The sequence below is a fragment of the Corylus avellana genome, chromosome 7 (genome assembly GCF_965113065.1).
Source record: "Corylus avellana chromosome 7, dhCorAvel1.hap1.2, whole genome shotgun sequence".
NCBI lineage: Eukaryota > Viridiplantae > Streptophyta > Magnoliopsida > Fagales > Betulaceae > Corylus > Corylus avellana.
The window spans coordinates 4,828,411-4,847,209 of record NC_142496.1 but is presented as its reverse complement, the minus strand read 5'-3'; the positions used below and the strand labels follow the sequence as shown (position 1 = coordinate 4,847,209).

General features: G+C 34.3%; 2 protein-coding genes and 1 long non-coding RNA gene across 6 annotated transcripts; 1 reads left to right on the top strand and 2 right to left on the bottom strand.

Annotated features, from left to right (window-relative positions):
* Positions 1-1,583: 1,583 nt before the first annotated feature.
* LOC132185415 (dehydration-responsive element-binding protein 2A-like) lies at positions 1,584-3,123 on the bottom strand. The gene is made up of 2 exons (XM_059599191.2): positions 3,108-3,123; positions 1,584-2,361 (listed from the first exon to the last, which is right to left on the bottom strand). The coding sequence occupies exons 1-2, from the start codon at positions 3,116-3,118 to the stop codon at positions 1,584-1,586; spliced, it is 789 nt and encodes a 262-aa protein (XP_059455174.2). The 5' UTR covers positions 3,119-3,123.
* A 6,044-nt stretch (positions 3,124-9,167) lies between these two features.
* On the top strand, positions 9,168-14,751 carry LOC132184207 (uncharacterized). 4 transcript variants are annotated; one of them, XR_009440539.2, is made up of 8 exons: positions 9,168-9,558; positions 9,687-9,839; positions 9,966-10,153; positions 10,468-10,580; positions 10,683-10,738; positions 11,904-11,991; positions 13,725-13,808; positions 14,350-14,751. It is a non-coding gene; the product is annotated as an uncharacterized LOC132184207 (long non-coding RNA). The 4 variants fall into 4 exon arrangements; XR_009440540.2 differs by having other exon boundaries at positions 9,671-9,839; XR_009440538.2 differs by lacking the exon at positions 9,687-9,839.
* Positions 14,752-15,478: 727 nt separating this feature from the next.
* LOC132185417 (ethylene-responsive transcription factor RAP2-4-like) lies at positions 15,479-18,614 on the bottom strand. Its single transcript, XM_059599193.2, has 3 exons — positions 18,571-18,614; positions 18,178-18,487; positions 15,479-15,982 (listed from the first exon to the last, which is right to left on the bottom strand). Exons 1-3 carry the CDS (start codon positions 18,612-18,614, stop codon positions 15,479-15,481), a joined length of 858 nt encoding a protein of 285 aa, XP_059455176.2.
* Between the last annotated feature and the right edge of the window lie 185 nt (positions 18,615-18,799).

Here is an 18,799-nt window from a genome sequence, read left to right as displayed (position 1 = left end):
GCTTGAGGGGATTAAGTAGACTTTACCCTATATATATATATATATATACAATTTGTTCCAATTGTAGGTTGTTTTCTACAAGGATCGTACCCGTATTTTCTTTACTTTTCATGGTTTAGACATGAATCATGTTAAGGGCAAAGCCCATAGCCATAATGTTTATTGACAAGATCCTTTTGAATTATCTAGAGATCAAATTGGTGTTATAACACGACAGCATGCTATCAAAATTGCTGGGATTTTACCCATTTTTTTCCTCGTGATGAATTGATTATTTGCAACATGATAGCACCCAATCAATTTTATTTGAATTGTTGAACAAATTTGTGTACATATATAGGGCAAATTATTTATTTAGTCAACCAGCAGTTTGTATTTGTACCAAATTGATCTTTGGAATACGAAAAAAGTATCTTAAAGATTTATAGGATAAATTATCTATTTAAAATGGTTCTTATGGTCAGCTATTTGATAGAAACCGTTCAATGCATATATAAATTCATGTCACAAGTAATTGTTAATTGAAACGTAAGATGGTTGATACTTGTGTATGTTGTAAAATCTATAAATACGCCGAAATATTAAATAAAAATTGGCGCCAATAAGATAGAAAATGTGAATATTAAATAGAATTCATGTTCCAATTCAATAGAGATTATATTACATTATTCAATATTATTGAGAGTCATTGTTCTCCAATAGGATTTGTGGGTGATTCCTAGTGAAAATCAATTGATTGAGGAACTTGGCTTGATTCATTATTCAATTAGCTGTGCTGGTTTGCTTAATCAGCCCATAAAGAGGTAACCCTTAAAATATTTTTTTTAAAAAAAAAAAAAGTCAAAAAAATACGAGTAAAGGTCAAAGTATCCTTAAAAAATTTGTTGGTAGACATTCCAATTTGACAACGATTGCATTTAAGTAAAATGAGAACAATGGAGAGGATTAAATACGTATCATCTATGTTGTCACGTTATTTAAATTTTGTAAATAATGTGGTACCATATACACACCGTTCGATGCTATAAAACCTAATCTTCACCAAGAAACGATTCCTCTGCGTTTCAAGTCTGATTCCTCGATGAGCTTGATGACAAGTTGCATGCGAAGAGGCAAATTCTATCCTAAGAATCTTTAAGATGCTTTGATACTCACAATAATCAATTTGGTTCAACTACAAACCCCATAAATTGAATGCCAAGTGTTGCATATTGTAGTAATTATGTGTTAAGAAATACAAATTTAACACATAATTACTCAAAATTACTAAAAATTTCAGTAACAAGACATACAGATTCACAATTTCCTTTTCACAAAATTTCCCAAACCAAGAAATACAACTTAAAACTTCATCATATGTGCAATCCCAACCCAAAGCAACTAATCCACCTACTCAGATCAAAAGAGACATGAGTGCTCCAGCTCCAAAAAAAACATGCTTGGAATAAAATAAAAAAACACTATATTTTAGTTTACAATGTGGCTGCTGGTAAAATTCTTCAAGAAAATGAGAAAAAACTGGATGACAAACATCAATCATATCTCCAACCCCAAATCATATCGCAATGAATCACAATACATGCTCAATAGATCATACTCAATATATCTAGACTGTTAACTCCTTCTAAATCTGACAACAGTTCCTTTAAGTCAAAATTACACTCCAAGCTGTATTCCACACCTAAGTGTGACTCTTGCATATGATTTGAGCTCCCATGCAAGTCAGCTGCTGACTCCTGAAACTGGAGTGGAATATAATCCTCAAAGCAATCAGGTTTCTCATTCAAATTGTGGGTTACAAAATTCTCACAATTTTCTTGATTTAACTTTGTTTCCTCCTTTGGTTTATCGGACACACAAACCTCAAAACAGTCTTGTTTTTCCTTCAGTTCCTCAACAATCTCAGTGTTATTAGATGCTTTAACCTGATTTGATGAGGTTTTAGATGTATCAAAAGGCATTGAATCCACAACATGCTCAGGGAAGTTAACTCGGGCCAAAGGACCATATATAGCCCTCGCAGCTTTATCATAAGCATGAGCTGCTTCAACATCAGTGCCAAAAGTACCAAGCCAAAGCCGACTCCTATTTTTTGCTAGTGCACAAAACCGATTAAGCGGTTGCCGGATTTCGGCAACCCAGTTGCCCCAAGTCCTTTGTCTCACACCTCTATATTTACAATTCATGTTCTCAGGGCCGCCTTTTCCTCGCATACACCCCTTTTTCGAGCCCTTGGCTGGAACCTTACGCACCACTTTTCCATCTTTTTCGGAATCAACTTCATCATTCAATTTCCTCCACTTTGCTAGAGTCTCTGCTACTGAATCACTTTCACTTCGTCTCTTTCGTGATTTTCTTTGCCTGCAATCACACACCAATGCAACATGTTTAGTCCCTCTCAAATCTAATTGACAAACACAATGAAACACATTACTAAATCAAAATTCTTGTCATGCAATAACACCTGTGATCATCTAACACCTGTGATATGATCTCCTTCTATAATTCCAAATCTTTGTTTGTTGGACTTCTTTTCTAAATTATATCAATAATTTAGAACCCTAAACCTCCCAAAACAACACTAGAGTTATAATTAGCTTCTATGATTACTTTAATTCCTCCTCAAGTCACAGGCTTTTATAGCTGTAAAAGACGAATTAAACAAATGATGCAAATAGAACTCCTATTACTTTCTTTTTTTTTTTGGAATTGTAGAACTCCCATATATATGACTAAACTAAGTGAACTACTCCTACTAAAAGAGATAACAAGCTACCTCTTTGTTTATACTAACGTAGAACTAGAATTCAAATTTATAAAAGAAGTCCAAGAAAGAAAGATTTGGAATTATCTATGGAAACCCACATGAAAAAAACAAGTCAAAAACACATGCACCGACATAATCAAACATAAGAAAACAGACAACTAAGATGATCAACAAAGAAAAATATTCAACAAAGAAAAATATTCAAGAAACAGAGGAATAGACTTATCTACGAAAACCCATACGAAAAATATTCAAGAAACAGAGGAAAGAAGCACCCAGATGATAAAGCCTCATCAAAAAGACGCCTAACGTCGAAAAAAACCCTAAAAGAAGAACCCACCCTTCAGCCATCTCGTACTCCGGGCGCGTTCAACTTGGAATTGAAGGCTGATTTGTTTTTTTTTTCCTCTGTGTGTTTCTCTGTTTTTGGCAAAGTTGTATTGCAGACTTGCGGTGCAAGAAAGAAGTTGTTCGAAGAAATAAGCTTACGGAGATGCTTATATATACTTATTTATTAGGCGAACTCTTTATACGGTGTTGATATTCCGCTTAAAAGACGGAAAACAAGCGTTTTCCTCTCCAAGCCCGTAATTGTCAACGCCCTTGTTTGGGAAGCAAGTTTTTTCAACTCAAACTCAAATTTTTTCTAAATTTGGCAATTTTTTAAACTCAACTCAACTCAAAAATTTTCAACCCAATTATTAAAAATTAGGGTAAAATCTATTTAACCCACTTAAACTACCATTTCAATGACAATCTATCCTCAAAACTATCAATTGTAACAATTTACCTTCCAAACTACCAAAACAATACTAATGTACCCCCAATACTAGCAAAGTGACGAAATTACCCCTATATAATTTTCAATAAGACAAAAATACCCTTAAATTTTGAAAAAAAAAAAAAAATTAGTATTTTTGTTTTTATTTTAGTAAGGGTAAGTTTGTTATTTTGTTAAAAATAGGGGTACATTGTCATTGTTTTGGTAGTTTAAGGGGTAAATTGTCGCAATTAATAGTTTATGGGTAGATTGTTATTAGAGTGGTAGTTTGAAGGGGTTAAATGGATTTTACCCAAAAAATTATAAATAAAGATTTAAAAAAAAATAAAAATATTTATGATGGCCAAAACACCCCAGGTGATAGCTAGACCACTCCTAAAAATCTGAGGGTGATTGATCCACCCTAGGGATGGATCAGCCTCCCCCAAAGTACGAAGCTAATGGAGGTTGCCGAGCCACCCCCACCCCCATCTAATTTGGCTGTGGTGAACTACCCCCAAATAGCTGCTAGGGGTGGATGAGCCACCCCCATTAACTTCGGGGGAGGCTTAACCACCCCCAAGAAGTTTTTCCAAAATCATTGTTGGCCACCCTCATCAGTTTCGGGGGTGGCCGATCCACTCCTGGTGGTGACTCAGCTACCTTTAGACACTTGAGGGTGTCTAATCCACCTCTTGGTGGTAGTCCGATCACCCCTAAAGGTGGTTCAAAATTGTCTATAATTTTGTTTTTTTTTATATATATATTCAATAAAAAAAAAAAAAAAAAAAAAAAAAAAAGGAAAGAAGAAGAAGAAGAATTGAGTTCAAAACCAAAAAAAATCGTATTCCCAATTGATGATGTGTCATGATTAACAAATCAAATCCAAAAAGGTGTCACGTGTGGATTGAAATTTTCACTTCCCCCCCTCTCTCTTCCCATGAACGTTGCCCTCCCCCCTCACCCGGCCAAGCACTGCTGCCCACCGGAAAAGAGTGACTCCGGCCACCGCGCACCACAAACAGGTCCGCCATCTTCTAAGTATTGACTGGAGAGTCAATTTCTTAGAACCACCATCTTCTAAGTAAATTTTTGTTAATATTATTCACTTCGAGTGTAGTATTGTACCATGGAGCTCAGATTTCTGCCAATGTTATTCATCTTCAAGTATTGTACCATTCCCTCAATGTAAAGTCCACTAAATTAGGAAAAAAAAAATAGCAATAACTTCACTTTATACTCCTCAAATCACTATTTTATTTTACAAGGCCCTTAAACTTTAAAACTTCTCAATTTGGATTAATAAATTTTTAATTACAGTCAATTTGAACATTCCGTCAGATTTTAAAGGTTAAAAGTGAGACAATGACGTTTATACGCCAGACTTTTTTTATAAAATTTCACATTAAAATTTTAAAAAAAAAATATTTTTTTAAAAAAAATCACAAGGTGGCCCACGGTTGGGCCACCTCGTGACCTTTTTTTTTTTTTTTTTTTTTTCATTTTTTCATTTTTTTTAAGAAAAAGAAAATTGAAGGGTAATTTTGTCTTTTTATGGGTTTTAACGGCAAAATTGACGAAATTGATAAATTTACTGCAATTGAAAGTTGAGAGGTTCAAATTGAGATGTTTTGAAGTTCAACGAGGGCTTGTCAAATCGCGTGGTAATTTAGTGGTCTAAAGTGAAGTTACCAAAAAAAAAAAAAAAATGTAAAGTCCAGTAAGATCTGGATTGCTCAAATTTTACAGCTAAAAATTGCTCTCACATAGGCGGTTAGAGGCGGAATCCCCCCGTTTTGGATTGGTAGATAGTTAATCAAAATTAACCCCCCTCTAAAGGTGGTTCTAGAGGCATAAAACTGTTTGTTCTATTTTACCCTAGGATGGTATGCAGAATAATGTTAGAAATCTCTCTTGTGTCATTCTAAGGATAATGTAGCTTTTAAAATTATTATTAGGCTTATAATTGATCACTATTAAATTTTGATCAAATATAATTTTAAAAGTTATTTCATTTTTAAAGAGACACAGAAAAAACACATCTTCTAAAATTACAATATTAATTTCTAGTAGATTTTTTTTTGTAACAATAATTATCTAATGAAAAGTATTAAGCGGACATTTACAAAAGTTTATACCGAATATTCTTGGAGGTCGGTTACCTAAGAAAATATTACAACTTTTTATTTATAAATAGTGTTAGATAATATTAAAATATCATGCTTTTTTGATTGGGTGAATTTATGATGTGTTTTTTTATTTATTATTTATTATTTAGGGAAAAATATAAAAAAGCTTCTCAAACTACCGGCTGTTTTTGATTTAACTCCCTAATGTTCCAAAAGTGATAAAGTAGCCCCCCAAACTACCAAACTATTATATTTGGCACTCCGTTAGTCAAAACCGTCAGTTTGGACTAAAACTGCAAAACAACGTCGTTTTGTTATAGGTAAGTTATTACAATGGCCTTTTAGGCAAAAATAAAAAAAATAGGGAAAAATATAAAAAAGCCTCACAAACTACTAGTCATTCTCATTTTAACCTCCTAATGTTCCGAAAATGATAAAGTAGCCTCCCATCAAAACGACGTCGTTTTGCAATTTCCGTTCAAACTGACGGTTTTGACTAACGGAGTGGCCAAAATGCAATAGTTTGGTAGTTTGGGGGCTACTTTATTACTTTTGAAGCATTAGGGGGCTAAATCGAAAACGGCTGATAGTTTGAGGGGCTTTTTTTATATTTTTCCCTATTATTTATTTAATTGGTATAAAATATTATGAAGAATGCGCGTTTTCAACAAATCAAGCTGCTATACGGTCTATACCTATACATGTGGAAATTCTTTCTAGTTCATAATGAATTGAAAAATATTCAATTTTATGGTTGTGATTTTTTCTTAGAAATCCTACAAGCGGCTTCGATATGTATCTCTATTGTAACGGCCCTTTCTAATAGGCCGGCGAATTCCGCCAAGTCCGTTATCCGGTGACGACCCGGATAATCAAAATTAAAGCGCCGCTGCAGCTCGATGAAACGCTCTAGATCGCTTATTAAGGGCTGGTCTAGCCGCGGAATCTCCGGCGGCGGCGGGATCGGGTGCTCGATTTCATGCCCGGGTGCGCCTTGGGGCATGCCGGGTTCAGGTGGAATCCCCGGATCAGCAGAAGGAAACCCAATCCCTGGGGAACCGCTTCGAATGTCGCAGGCGGCGACTGGAAACTTCACGTTGATTATTAGAAGGAGGAATATCTCATTATCAAAAAAATAAGATTTTAAATTAAAAAATAATAAATAAATTAATAAAAAAAATAATGAGTGATTAGCCACCTCATCTTGGCCATAGGAGGTGGTTGGACCATTTTCACGGCACTTGGGGGTGGTCCGGCCACCTCCCAAACCCAAACTATATATATATGATTTGGCCCTTGGGGTGGTCCAGGGGCCATCGGGTGGCTTCGGCCACCCCAGACCTCCCAGCCCCAACTGGGGTGGTTCGGCCAACCCCAATAAGTAGCCAACCATCCCTTAATTTTTTATAATTTTTTTTAAAAAATATATAATATTTTATTATTTTTTCTATTAATGTGACAGATATTTTATTTATGGCCTCAAGATCTCTTTAAAGAAATCCTGACCATTAACTAAATATTCTTCTATCTATTTTAATCTAAAGAGGATCCTGTTTTGTACATGCTGGCTGATCATTTGTTTTGTTTGAAGGGCGTCCAAGGGGGCAGGTGAAGAAGTGGTGGATTTTTTCATTCCCACTAAATTATAAAATAAAATAAAATAAAATAAAATGGAAGAAAGATCAAATACTTCTTTTTGAGGCAGGAAAAACAAACAGACGAAAAAAGGGTAATCAAACAAGGAAAAAAACAAATTATGATAACTTAGGTCAATTATTTTTTACTACAATGCGTTAAAACTTATTTTTAAAAGCTAGTTTTGCACGGATGGTAAAAAAATTAAACGATATGATTTGAAAAATAAATTTAAGGAGAAAATGCAGTTTACTCCCTTGAAATTTTAGGAATTTTTCAATTTTAACCCAAAAGTTTAAAAATTTGCAATATACCCCCTTGAAGTTTCAAAAATTGGCAATTTAAACCCTCCATTTAATTTTTTCGTCTAAATGGACGAAAATCTGTGAAATTACATCATTACCCTCAGGCATTTTTTAAAAAAATTTCTGTCCAATTTAACGAAAATTAGTAACGGAAGGTTTAAATTGCCAATTTTTGAAACTTCAGGGAGGTAGATTGCCAATTTTTGAACTTTGGGGTTAAAATTGAAAAACTCCTAAAATTTCAGGGGAGTAAACTGCATTTTTCCCTAAATTTAACTATTTAGTAGTGAATGACGTCGAAAACAATGTTGTGTAACTGTCACGTCAATTTGTAATGGATTTATAGTAGAAGTTATCATATCCCTAACAACCAACTCTAACTTGGTTTTGTTCTAAATTGGGTTAGAGGATTTTTATTTTATTTTTTGGAATCAGGTTTGAGGAAATCTCAATTTATAAAAATAACATGTGTTTTTAAAGCATGTAAAATTACATATATTTTTTTTTAATAATAGGGACAAAACTAAAAGAAATTTTACTAAAAAAATATGTGATTTTCACATGCTAAAGAGTAAGTGACACATATCATTTTTATAAATTGGGTTGGAGGAGTTTTTTCTAAGACTGACAATTTTTGACACAGCTCGTGATACGAAAATTATGGGGTTAGGGTTTGGCATAAACGAGTTGACCTACGCTGGCCCGTTTATGAAATTATATATATATTTTTATATAAATATATGTTGAAATGGGTCAAACGGCTCGTGTTCATATCGAAATGGATCAAAACGGGTTGTGTTAGGTTAGGTCAAACGAATTATACATGTTGTGTTTGAGTCTAAATTGGTCAAATAGGTCAACCCATTTTGCGACCCCGTTTATTAAACGTGTCAAGTTGGTCATGTTGGGTCACTCACTAGTCGTACTCATGTTTAAGAATCTAACACGTTTAGATAAATTAGTCATGTTCAGGTTTAGCTTTATTGGGTTAGTCGGCTGACCAGAACACAAATCCGACCCGACAACCCATTTTGCCAACCCTAATTTTTTTTTCTGTGTCCTTATTATTAGGAGTTACACATTATAGACTTTTTAATTTATGTGATTCATGTCTTATTAAAGATATTCTAATATAATTGGAACATTAAAAAAATAAATAAATAAACTTTTTTTTTTTAAAAAAGGGAAAATCATGTCAATCTCATTAATAAAAATGATTACGAGTATATAATTCTTACATCACAAGAGCACAAATCTTAAAAAATGCAAATCATAGTCGAAGTTACAAAGTTACAACATCATAAACACATACATAACATTTTATCATTTAAGTTCTATCTATGATCTCAACTTCCACTAACTTAAACTAATCTTCAAATAAATTACAGATTGCAGGTCGAATAGTAACTTACATCTTTACTTAAGATGTATGGGAATGTGGGTCGAATAGTAAGTTTTCTTTGACACTGTCACTTTACTATTATGCTCTTATTCTTTGTTCATCATAACTAAGTTAAGCAGGGTTATTTTTGGCTTTTAACAATTAAAACTACCGTTTTGCCCATCGGACGTATTCTGCAGGAGAGAGAACAGAGAGAGGAGATAGCTACAGTGGAGAGCTGCTTCGCCATACCGATTTGATCATCTTTCTCGCACCGTTATCGGGTGTCAGGGTGCTAGATTTCCGCCCAAAAATCCGGCCAATTAAGGGAATGGAGAGGAAAGTCTCAATACATCTGTCTCGCCCTTTCTCTCTCAAAACAAAATGGGGCAAAAAATTTCGCCCATTCTCCTTCTCGAGCAGCTTCTGGTGATCTCTCTATCTCTCTCAATATGGCCTATTTGAGGGTAAAATTTTGCAAGCTTCTGGTGATCCTTGAGCTTCCTGTTGTTGATCGGATGGTAACAGTCTTGCTAATTGCTTCCTTCATCTCTCAGATCTGCGCTTCTGCTTCTGATGTGGTGAGTGTTAACATTTGCCTAAATTTTTAGATTTTCTTCAGGTTAAATTAGATGCCCTGAAACCGGGGAGTATTTGGTGACTACTGAAAAAATCTATTATGAGAAAGCTCAGCCATCACGTGTTGCAGAGGAATGAGCAGGCTAGAGGAGCAAGTCAACAACCTGACTCACTGCTCATTGGACTGCAAAAATATTGCTGAGAAGTTCCAGATAGCCTGGGACAAGTATGAGAAAGTGCTCTCGGTTGGGATGATGACCCAACATAAACTCTGATTTGAATTGTGATTCTTTTTCCTCAAATCACCTTTTTTTTTTTCTTTGTTTTCTTTTCTTTTTGGTATTCTTCACAGTACAGCTATTCGCAAAGTCATGTCTTTGTTTGTAAAAATCCATTGAAATTCTTGTAGGTTTGAAATTGTCGTTGTCCATAGAGTAGTATCAAGTAGTTTCAAAAGCACCATGCTGCCTGGAATTAGAGAGTGGAGTGGGAAGTTGAAGCTGTAGATATATGCGGGAAGAATTGCGCCAACTGCCAGAAATTGGGAGTTACAGAATCTGAAACACTGATGGCATGCCGCTCATATTAGCTAAAAATGTATGTTTACATTTTCTGAACACATTGTTTTAAGGAGCTCTTGATTATGGTCAATCACAAAGCTGTCTAATTCAGCAAAATTCGAGCACAACACTGGCCTAGCTGTACCATAAACAAAGATAGTGCAATTTCAGCAAGACACTGGCTTATTAGTCGCATAGCAGCTACAGAGCCATCTTTACTTTTTATCGGACTAGACGGAAACTTGCAGATTGTGCAGTTATGGTTGAGAAAGTCTACAAGAGTTATCTCAATTTCTTTCATTTTTAGGTGTTTTCAACCTTTGTTTCTGAAATCAATTCAAATTGCCACAGGTGGAAGGCCTTAGACTTCGCTGCTCTTAAACGGAGCCCTTATCTTTCTTCAACATTGAGAAACCAGAAACTTTTGTGTCACAGTGGGTACGCGCTGTACAAGACTTGCCAAGGTACTTAGTTACTACCTTACAAATTTAGGGAAATGAAAAAAAGTATTGTTAGAAACATTACACTAACAGCATAAACTCTCATGTATTTGTTGGTTGGAAAAGGTTTATCTAAGGATGAGAAGGCTCAGAAATTAGCCCGGCAACACTGGCTTGAAGTTGTAAGTCCATAGGCTTTTGGCATACATTCTTCTTACTTGGTCTGATCATTTCATCTTCCAGACATAGGTCAGGCCAAAAAATTGAAATGACAAAACCCTTCTAATGCAGTTTGAGAGTAGTCTTTTCCTCAAAGTCTAGTTTTAGACCTATGAAGTGCACACAATTTACTGAACTGATAGGAGTTATTTGGTTGGTTTGCATGAATCTCAAAGATATGTTTGTAGATTCGGCCTTCTTAATACATCTTTACTATTGGATGAACTGTTCTTTGATATTCTTTTGGTTGAATCATAGAGAGTTGATCAAGTGATGTTTTTAAAAATGGCCCCTGTACTAGATGTTAGGAAACATATTTTCCAAGTCACTTCTCATCAAACTTAAAACTGGGTCAAGCTTGGTAAGTATTTACTTTCTTGTAAGGAATTAGTGACTTTATTTTGAAAGAAATTTCAAATCAAGCTCAAGTTTTGGGATTTTGAATAAGGTCTAGCTAAATACTTGGCTTCTATAGACTGATATGTTGGATAGTAATAGGTTTCATATTGTTAGCCCCAAAATCATAAGTAAAAGAAGTTGAATCATCCGACTAATTGTGCTTGGGGGGAGCATATATAAACAAATAAATAAAAATAATGATGTATTGACCAATACATGGAGTACACTTCAATTTAATATGCCAGTGTTGTGTGCTGGACAACTCTGAATATCATAACAAAGTTATTGTACTCTCTATTCTCTAATAAATTATAAACATTTCACTCCTATGCCCTTCACACTCTCTCTCTTGCTGTGTATGCTTGTGTGTTTCTATGTTTTGGGATTTTGTATATGTTTAAAATTAGAATCAATTGCAAGGAAGTCAATGACTTGTTTAAATTACTCATTAAATTACTTTTCTATTTGATATTGTCATATTCTTGAAACACTTTGTTTAACAGGGCTTGTTTTTGTTGTTTCTCCTTTTGAGGAGATGTGCTGAATGATTTGCACTTTTATTGGGTTTGCTTGTTAACTCTTTTTTTTTTTTTTTTTTCTGATGTCCTCCCCAGTCCAGGGATAGTACTTCTAAATATGTGAAGCTTATGTTTAGTATTCATTTCTTTGCATTTATAATTCCTTGCTCCTTTTTTTTTTTTTTTTTCTTTTTTTTGTGTGTGTGTGTAGGATGAGTTGATTGAAAGAAACATTTACTGCAATGGCTAGACGAGTAATGCACCCATTACTGAGAAGGGGACTTGAATCTTAGTCAACGGTAAGATTTCTTCCTTCCATCCATGTATTGTCTTCATATTAATTTGATGTTACTTCTGTAGTACCAGCATAGATGACTCCAATTATTGTTGATAACAAAATTGATAAATTATATGTTTTTGAGAATCTCATATTCAGTTTCATATGCTTCTTCACGAGAGTCCCATGTTGTCATATATTTATTCTGACACATCAATATTGATCTCTATTAAGGTTGCCTTTTTAACCGCCATCGATTTACTTTAGCTTACCTGGTAATCTTAGTACTTGTTATCCTATTTGAGCTAGACACCAACCTATCTTTTTTATTGTTTTTTTTTTTTTTTTTTTCACTCATATATGGACACGTTTATGTGTCTTAGTTTTATTGTGTTCATTGTTCTTAGAATAAAATTTATATATATATATATATATATATATTTTTTTTTTCCTATGTAGAATGGCTTTCATACCCGGTGTAGCTAGATTGGCATTACATAGATGCACTCTTAATTTTAACATTATTTACATGCTTTTGAACCTATTGTTGGATTGTGATGCTTGTGCATGTGTCCAAAAGTTAAATTACTACCCTTGGTCTTTTCGATTATTAAACTCATTTCTTTACATTGAGAACATGATTGAGTTTTTGAGGTACATATAGATGCTATATTAGTGTAATGTTTAATACAATATTTCTTTATCTTCTTCATATACCTTGTCTCTCTCTCTCTCTCTCTCAATCCTGAAATTTTAGCTATAGGCGATTTTTCTTGCCTTTGTTACAATATTCCCTAATTGTCTATCATAGATTCCATTTGATTTTGTTAATTGGTGTAGTGCCATGTTCACTTATTGGTTTCTGCAATTTTTTTCTCTTTTGTTTTGGTTTTATGATCGTTTCTATTTTCATCATTGGTGAGAAAAAAAAAAAATTGCATGTTTACTCTAAATTGATTATTACTTATATTTTTATATCTAATTCTCTATCAATTGTTTTTATGTTTTATGTTATTATTGGCTCCAAATATTTTTATTATGTTATAATATATGTTGTGCTATAATATACAAGTAGTTATTTTTCTTAATTAGAAGGATCAAAATAAAAATCTATAAACAAGAAAGATTTTGACAATTAATCAAGTAAAATTCCATTGTATCCAAGAAAAATATTATAGGAATATCAAAAGGAAGCCAAGGTAAAAAGTATGAAAACAAATGCTAATTCCTTAAAAACCTTGAGAAAGATGAGGGAGTGTAAATGGTATGCCATTGAGTCTATCATATAGAATTTATTTTCATGGAACGGAGGTTTTGAATATCTTTTATGTAGCATTGTGTTCTTATCTTTTGCCGAGAGAAAAGTTTAAAGAGAAGGTGAACTCTGGAACATAATGTTGCTCCCATCAAACCCACTTTTATCTCAAAATTTAAAATGAACATTGCTCTGTAAAACAACTATCTCAGCAGGTGACTTTGACATTCCAAAAATATATTTTTTGTTAGGAGGGATTACTCTAACCTTATGTTTTCATGTGATTAGAGTGTTGCCACCTTTTTGCCATGCCCTAAGCAAAGAAAATAATTAAAAATAGCCATTCTTAAGAGCCAATTCTTGTCCATTCACCATGTATGAGGAAAATTAGCAAAGAAAATAATTAAAAATAGCCGTTCTTAAGATTCTGTGTTTATTGATTCAGTATTCAGGATATTTTGAAGTCTTATCTTTTAATGTATTGTTTCATATTAATCAAGGAGTTCGATCGTGAACTTAAAAATGAGGAGCGCAGAAATCCTTCTGAGGTTTACAAGCAACGCAATGATGAGACATAGTCCATGGTTAGTATTTGGAACCTTCTATTTTTTGCATTCGTGAACATGCACAATGGTGACACATGCATTCAAGGTCCGTCATACATTATGTGAAATGATAGGTTGCTTATTTCTTTGCCATGGACATGCATATTTCTTTGATAACTTGTATTTTTGCTTATGAAACTCTGCCTTATGTCGCATTACTTCACACTTGCCTATCAAAGAGCCGAATTCATATGTGGCATTGAGAAAAACATAAGTTGACTTATCCCTTTTTTTTTTTTTTAAGAGTTGATAATTTTGGATCTTAGTTGTCTTCTGTCAAGTTTTCATTTTAGAATGATACTTTTTTTTTTTTAAGCATTTTAGAATGATACTTGAACCAAGAATGTATAAGCATATGTGAGTTTTTCAGTTGTATTTTGACAGTTGATTAATAAATTTTCCAGTTGGCTGTAGAATTCAATCAGCAAATCTAACAAAATTTCTATTCATTTTTCATCTGTTGGTTGAGTATTAATGGCCTTCAAATATGTATATCATAATCTATTTGGTTGGACTGCAGGTATATGAATACACCCTTGGAAAGAAGAGAGTTGAACTCTTTGATATGGAAGTAGGATTAGTGAACCTAGAGCTGATGATAATGGTCAAGTAGCATCATGTGAGACCTGTGATTCACAGATTTGTTCCAACATGTTTGATTGCTACTGTGTCCCATTAGTGAATATGTATTTTGTTAGTACCTATGGACATTCAACCATCGGGCTTCTCTAGGTGAGTTTGTGTTCAATGAGGCTATGGTTTAGAGCCAAGAGGTTGTTGGAAATAGAAATATATGCCCAAGAATTTCAAGTAGTTACTAATTTTAGAATTCGAGTTCCTAGGTTATTGGGTTGGAGGTTCAGGATTATAATGCTAATAATTAGTGTTTATATAATACAGGGAACCAAGCTCTTCCACTTTTGATCCTGCATGAGTACACACTTTAATTCTTTAATTTCTTTCTTTTTCTAGTCTTTTCTCTTATTTCTTTATATATATATATATATATATATATATATATATATATATATATATATATATATATATTATTTTCTACAAGGATAATGTATTCTCTTTTTTTTTTCATGGTTAGACATGAATCGTCTTAAAAACAAAGCCCATAGCCATAATGTTTATTGACAAACTCTTTTTTCCCTTCCCTCCTATCAAACATAGTACGCAACATTTTGGTAGTAGCAATACGTGGATTTCAACCAAAAATAGCATCCACTAATCACATAATCGAATATGAAGCTAATGTTGGCCTACAGTCAGAGTAGGAGAAATACTTTCCAATTGCCAATCGATAGGCATGTCAAAAATTTAGGATAATATAAGGATTCAAACAGAAACAATTGGTACCCCTTTTTGTTTCAATTACGTTTAACTGTGAATCAATTAAACTAGTCAACCTCTGAATGAGGAAAAAATATACAACTTCATTGAGAATGTTCATAGAAAAGAGTAACAAAATTGACAGTGTTCAGATCTGTCACTGGTTGCTTATACATAGGGGGAAAAGCATATACATATGAGAGAGCAACTAATAAGCCACCAATTTAGATTTTTTTTTTTTAAAAAAAAACCCTCAGCATCTGTACTAGTTTCTAAACCATCCGAGGAGAAGGAAAAAATCTGGATGGCAAACATTAATTATATCTCCAACCCCAAATCATATCAGAATCAATCAATAGATTGTCAACTCCTTCTAAATCGTCAACTCCTTCTAAATCTGAAAACAGTTCCATTAAGGCAAAAGTAGAATCCGGGCTCGAGGCATCCAAGTCTTGCATATGATTTGAGCTCCCATGCAAGTCAGCTGCCAACTCCTGAAACTGGACTACCGGAAAATAACCACCCTCAAAGCAATCAGGTTTCTCCTTCAAATTGTGGGCTCCACAATTCTCACAAATTTCTGGATTTAACTTTGTTTCCTCCCTTGGTTTATTATCAGACACACAAACCTCAAAACAGTCTTGTTTTTCCTTCAATTCCTCAACAGCAACTTCAGACAATGGATTAATCCTTGCTTCCTTAACTTGAATAATCTCATCCAAAGGCATTGAATCCGCAACATGCTCAGGGAAGTTAAGTCGGGCCAAAGGACCATATATATCCCTTGCAGCTTTATCATAAGCATGAGCTGCTTCAACCTCAGTGTCGAAAGTACCAAGCCAAAGCCGACTATTATTTCTTGCTGGTGCACAAGATCCATTAAGTGGTTGACGGATTTCGGCAACCCACTTGCCCCAAGTCCTCTGTCTCACACCTCTATATTTGCAATTTGTGTTCTCAGGGCCTCCTTTTCCTCGCATGCACCCCTTTTTCGAGCCCTTGGCCGGAACCTTACCCACCAATTCTCCATATTTTTTGGAATCAACTTCATCATTCAATTTCCTCCACTTTGCTAGAGTCTCTGCTACTGAATCACTTTCACTTCGTCTCTTTCGTGATTTTCTTTGCCTGCAATCACACACCAATGCAACATTTTTAGTCCCTCTCAAATCTAATTGACAAACACAATGAAACACACAACTAAATCAAAATTCTTGTCATGCAATAACATTCCAAGGGACCATATGTTTTATGTGCTCATTCAAGTGACAGGCCACCTTATCATCTGATCCATCTCCAAACATCATACAACATCATGTATTTTCTATACTTCCATCTGTACATAAACAACTAAGCTGTGTATTAAATACAACAAAGAAACTTATGTGATCATCTAACACCTGTGATATGATCTTCTTCTATAATTCCAAATCTTTGTTTGTTGGACTTCTTTTCTAAATTATATCAATAATTTAGAACCCTAAACCTCCCAAAACAATACTAGAGTTATAATTAACTTCTATGATTACTTTAATTCCCCCTCAAGTCGCAGGCTTTTATAGCTGTAAAAGACGAATTAAACAACTGATGCAAATAGAACTCCTATTACTTTTTTTTCTTTTTTGGAATTGTAGAACTCCCATGCATATGACTAAGTGAACTACTCCTACTAAAAGAGACAACAAGCTACCTCTTTGTTTATACTAACGTAGAACTAGAATTCAAATTTATAAAAGAAGTCCAGGAAAGAAAGATTTGGAATTATCTATGGAAACCCACATGAAAAAGACTCGTCAAAAACACACCCACATAATCAAACAGACAACTAAGATGATCAACAAAGAAAACTATTCAAGAAACAGAGGACTAGACTTATCTACGAAAACCCATACGAAAAATATTCAAGGAACAGAGAAAAGACGCACCCTAAAGTCGAAAAAAACCCTAAAAGAAGAACCCACCCTTCAGCCATCTCGTACTCGGGGCGCGATCAACTTGGAATTGAAGGCTGATTTTTTATTTTTATTTTCCTCTGTTTTTGGCAAAGTTGTATTGCAGACTTGCGGTGCAAGAAAGAAGTTGTTCAAAGAAATAAGCTTACGGAGATGCTTATATATAATTATTTATAAGGCGAACTCTTTACACGGTGTTGATATTCCGCTTAAAAGAGGGAAAACAAGCGTTTTCCTCTCCAAACCCGTAATTGGGCCTTGTTTGGAAAGCATGTTTTCCAAACTCAAGCTCAAATTTTTTCTAAATTCATGTTTGGCAATTTTTAAAATCAACTCAGAAATTTTCAACCCAATTAATAAAAATTAGGGTAAAGACTATTTAACCCCCTCAAACACCCCAATAACAATCTACCCAAAAACTATCAATTGCAACAATTTATCTACCAAACTATCAAAACAATGACAATGTACTCCCTCAATACTAGCAAAGTGACAAAATTACCCATATATAATTTTCAATAAAACAAAAATACTCTTAAATTTTTGAAAAAATAAAATAAATTTTAGTATTTTTGTTTTTATTTTTGTAAGGATAAGTTCGTTATTTTGTTAAAAGTAGGGGTACAATGTCATTGTTTTGGTAGTTTAAGGGATAAATTGTCGCAATCGATAGTTTGGAAGGTAGATTGTCATTAGAGTGGTCGTTTGAGGAGGATAAGTGGACTTTACCCTAAAAATTATAAATAAAGATTTAAAAAAATAATAATAAATAAATAAATATATTTATAGTGGTCAGAATACCCTGTGTGGTGGCCAGACCACTCCTAAGAATTTGAGGGTGACTGATCCACCCTAGAGGTGAATCAGCCTCCCCCAAAGTACGAAGTTAATGGAAGTGGCGGAGCCGCCTCCCCCCCCCAATCTAATTTGACGGTGGCGAACCACCCCCAAATAGCCCCAAATAGCTGCTAGGTGGATGAGCCACCCAAAAATCGTTGTTCCCATCAGTTTTGGGGTGGCCGATCCCTTGCAGCTTTATCATAAGCATGAGCTGCTTCAACCTCAGTGTCAAAAGTACCAAGCCAAAGCCGACTCCTACTTCTTGCTGGTGCACAAGACCCATTAAGTGGTTGACGGATTTCGGCAACCCACTTGCCCCAAGTCCTCTGTCTCACACCTCTATATTTGCAATTCGTGTTCTCAGGGCCTCCTTTTCCTCGCATGCACCCCTTTTTCGAGCCCTTGGCCGGAACCTTACGCATCAATTCTCCATCCTTTCCAGAATCAACTCCATCATTCAATTTCCTCCACTTTGCTAGAGTCTCTGCTACTGAATCACATTCACTTCGTCTCTTTCGTGATTTTCTTTGCCTGCAATCACACACCAATGCAACATGTTTACTTAATTTATTTTACAGATATACTAAATTGAGTAGTGAACCTTTATGCAATACAGTGCCCCCAATAAAATAGTCATACAAGAAAACACCAAAGGCATAGCTGAATAAGGACTATACTTCTCTTCAAATTAAACTCTTCTTTTAAGTTTCTGATCTAGATAATTAGAGAAGGTAGACAGCATAAAACTTATATATATATATATATATATATATATATATATCCAATCAGACTGTTTCCAAATATCATGACAAAAAAGAAGCACAAACACCTATTTGTGTCCCT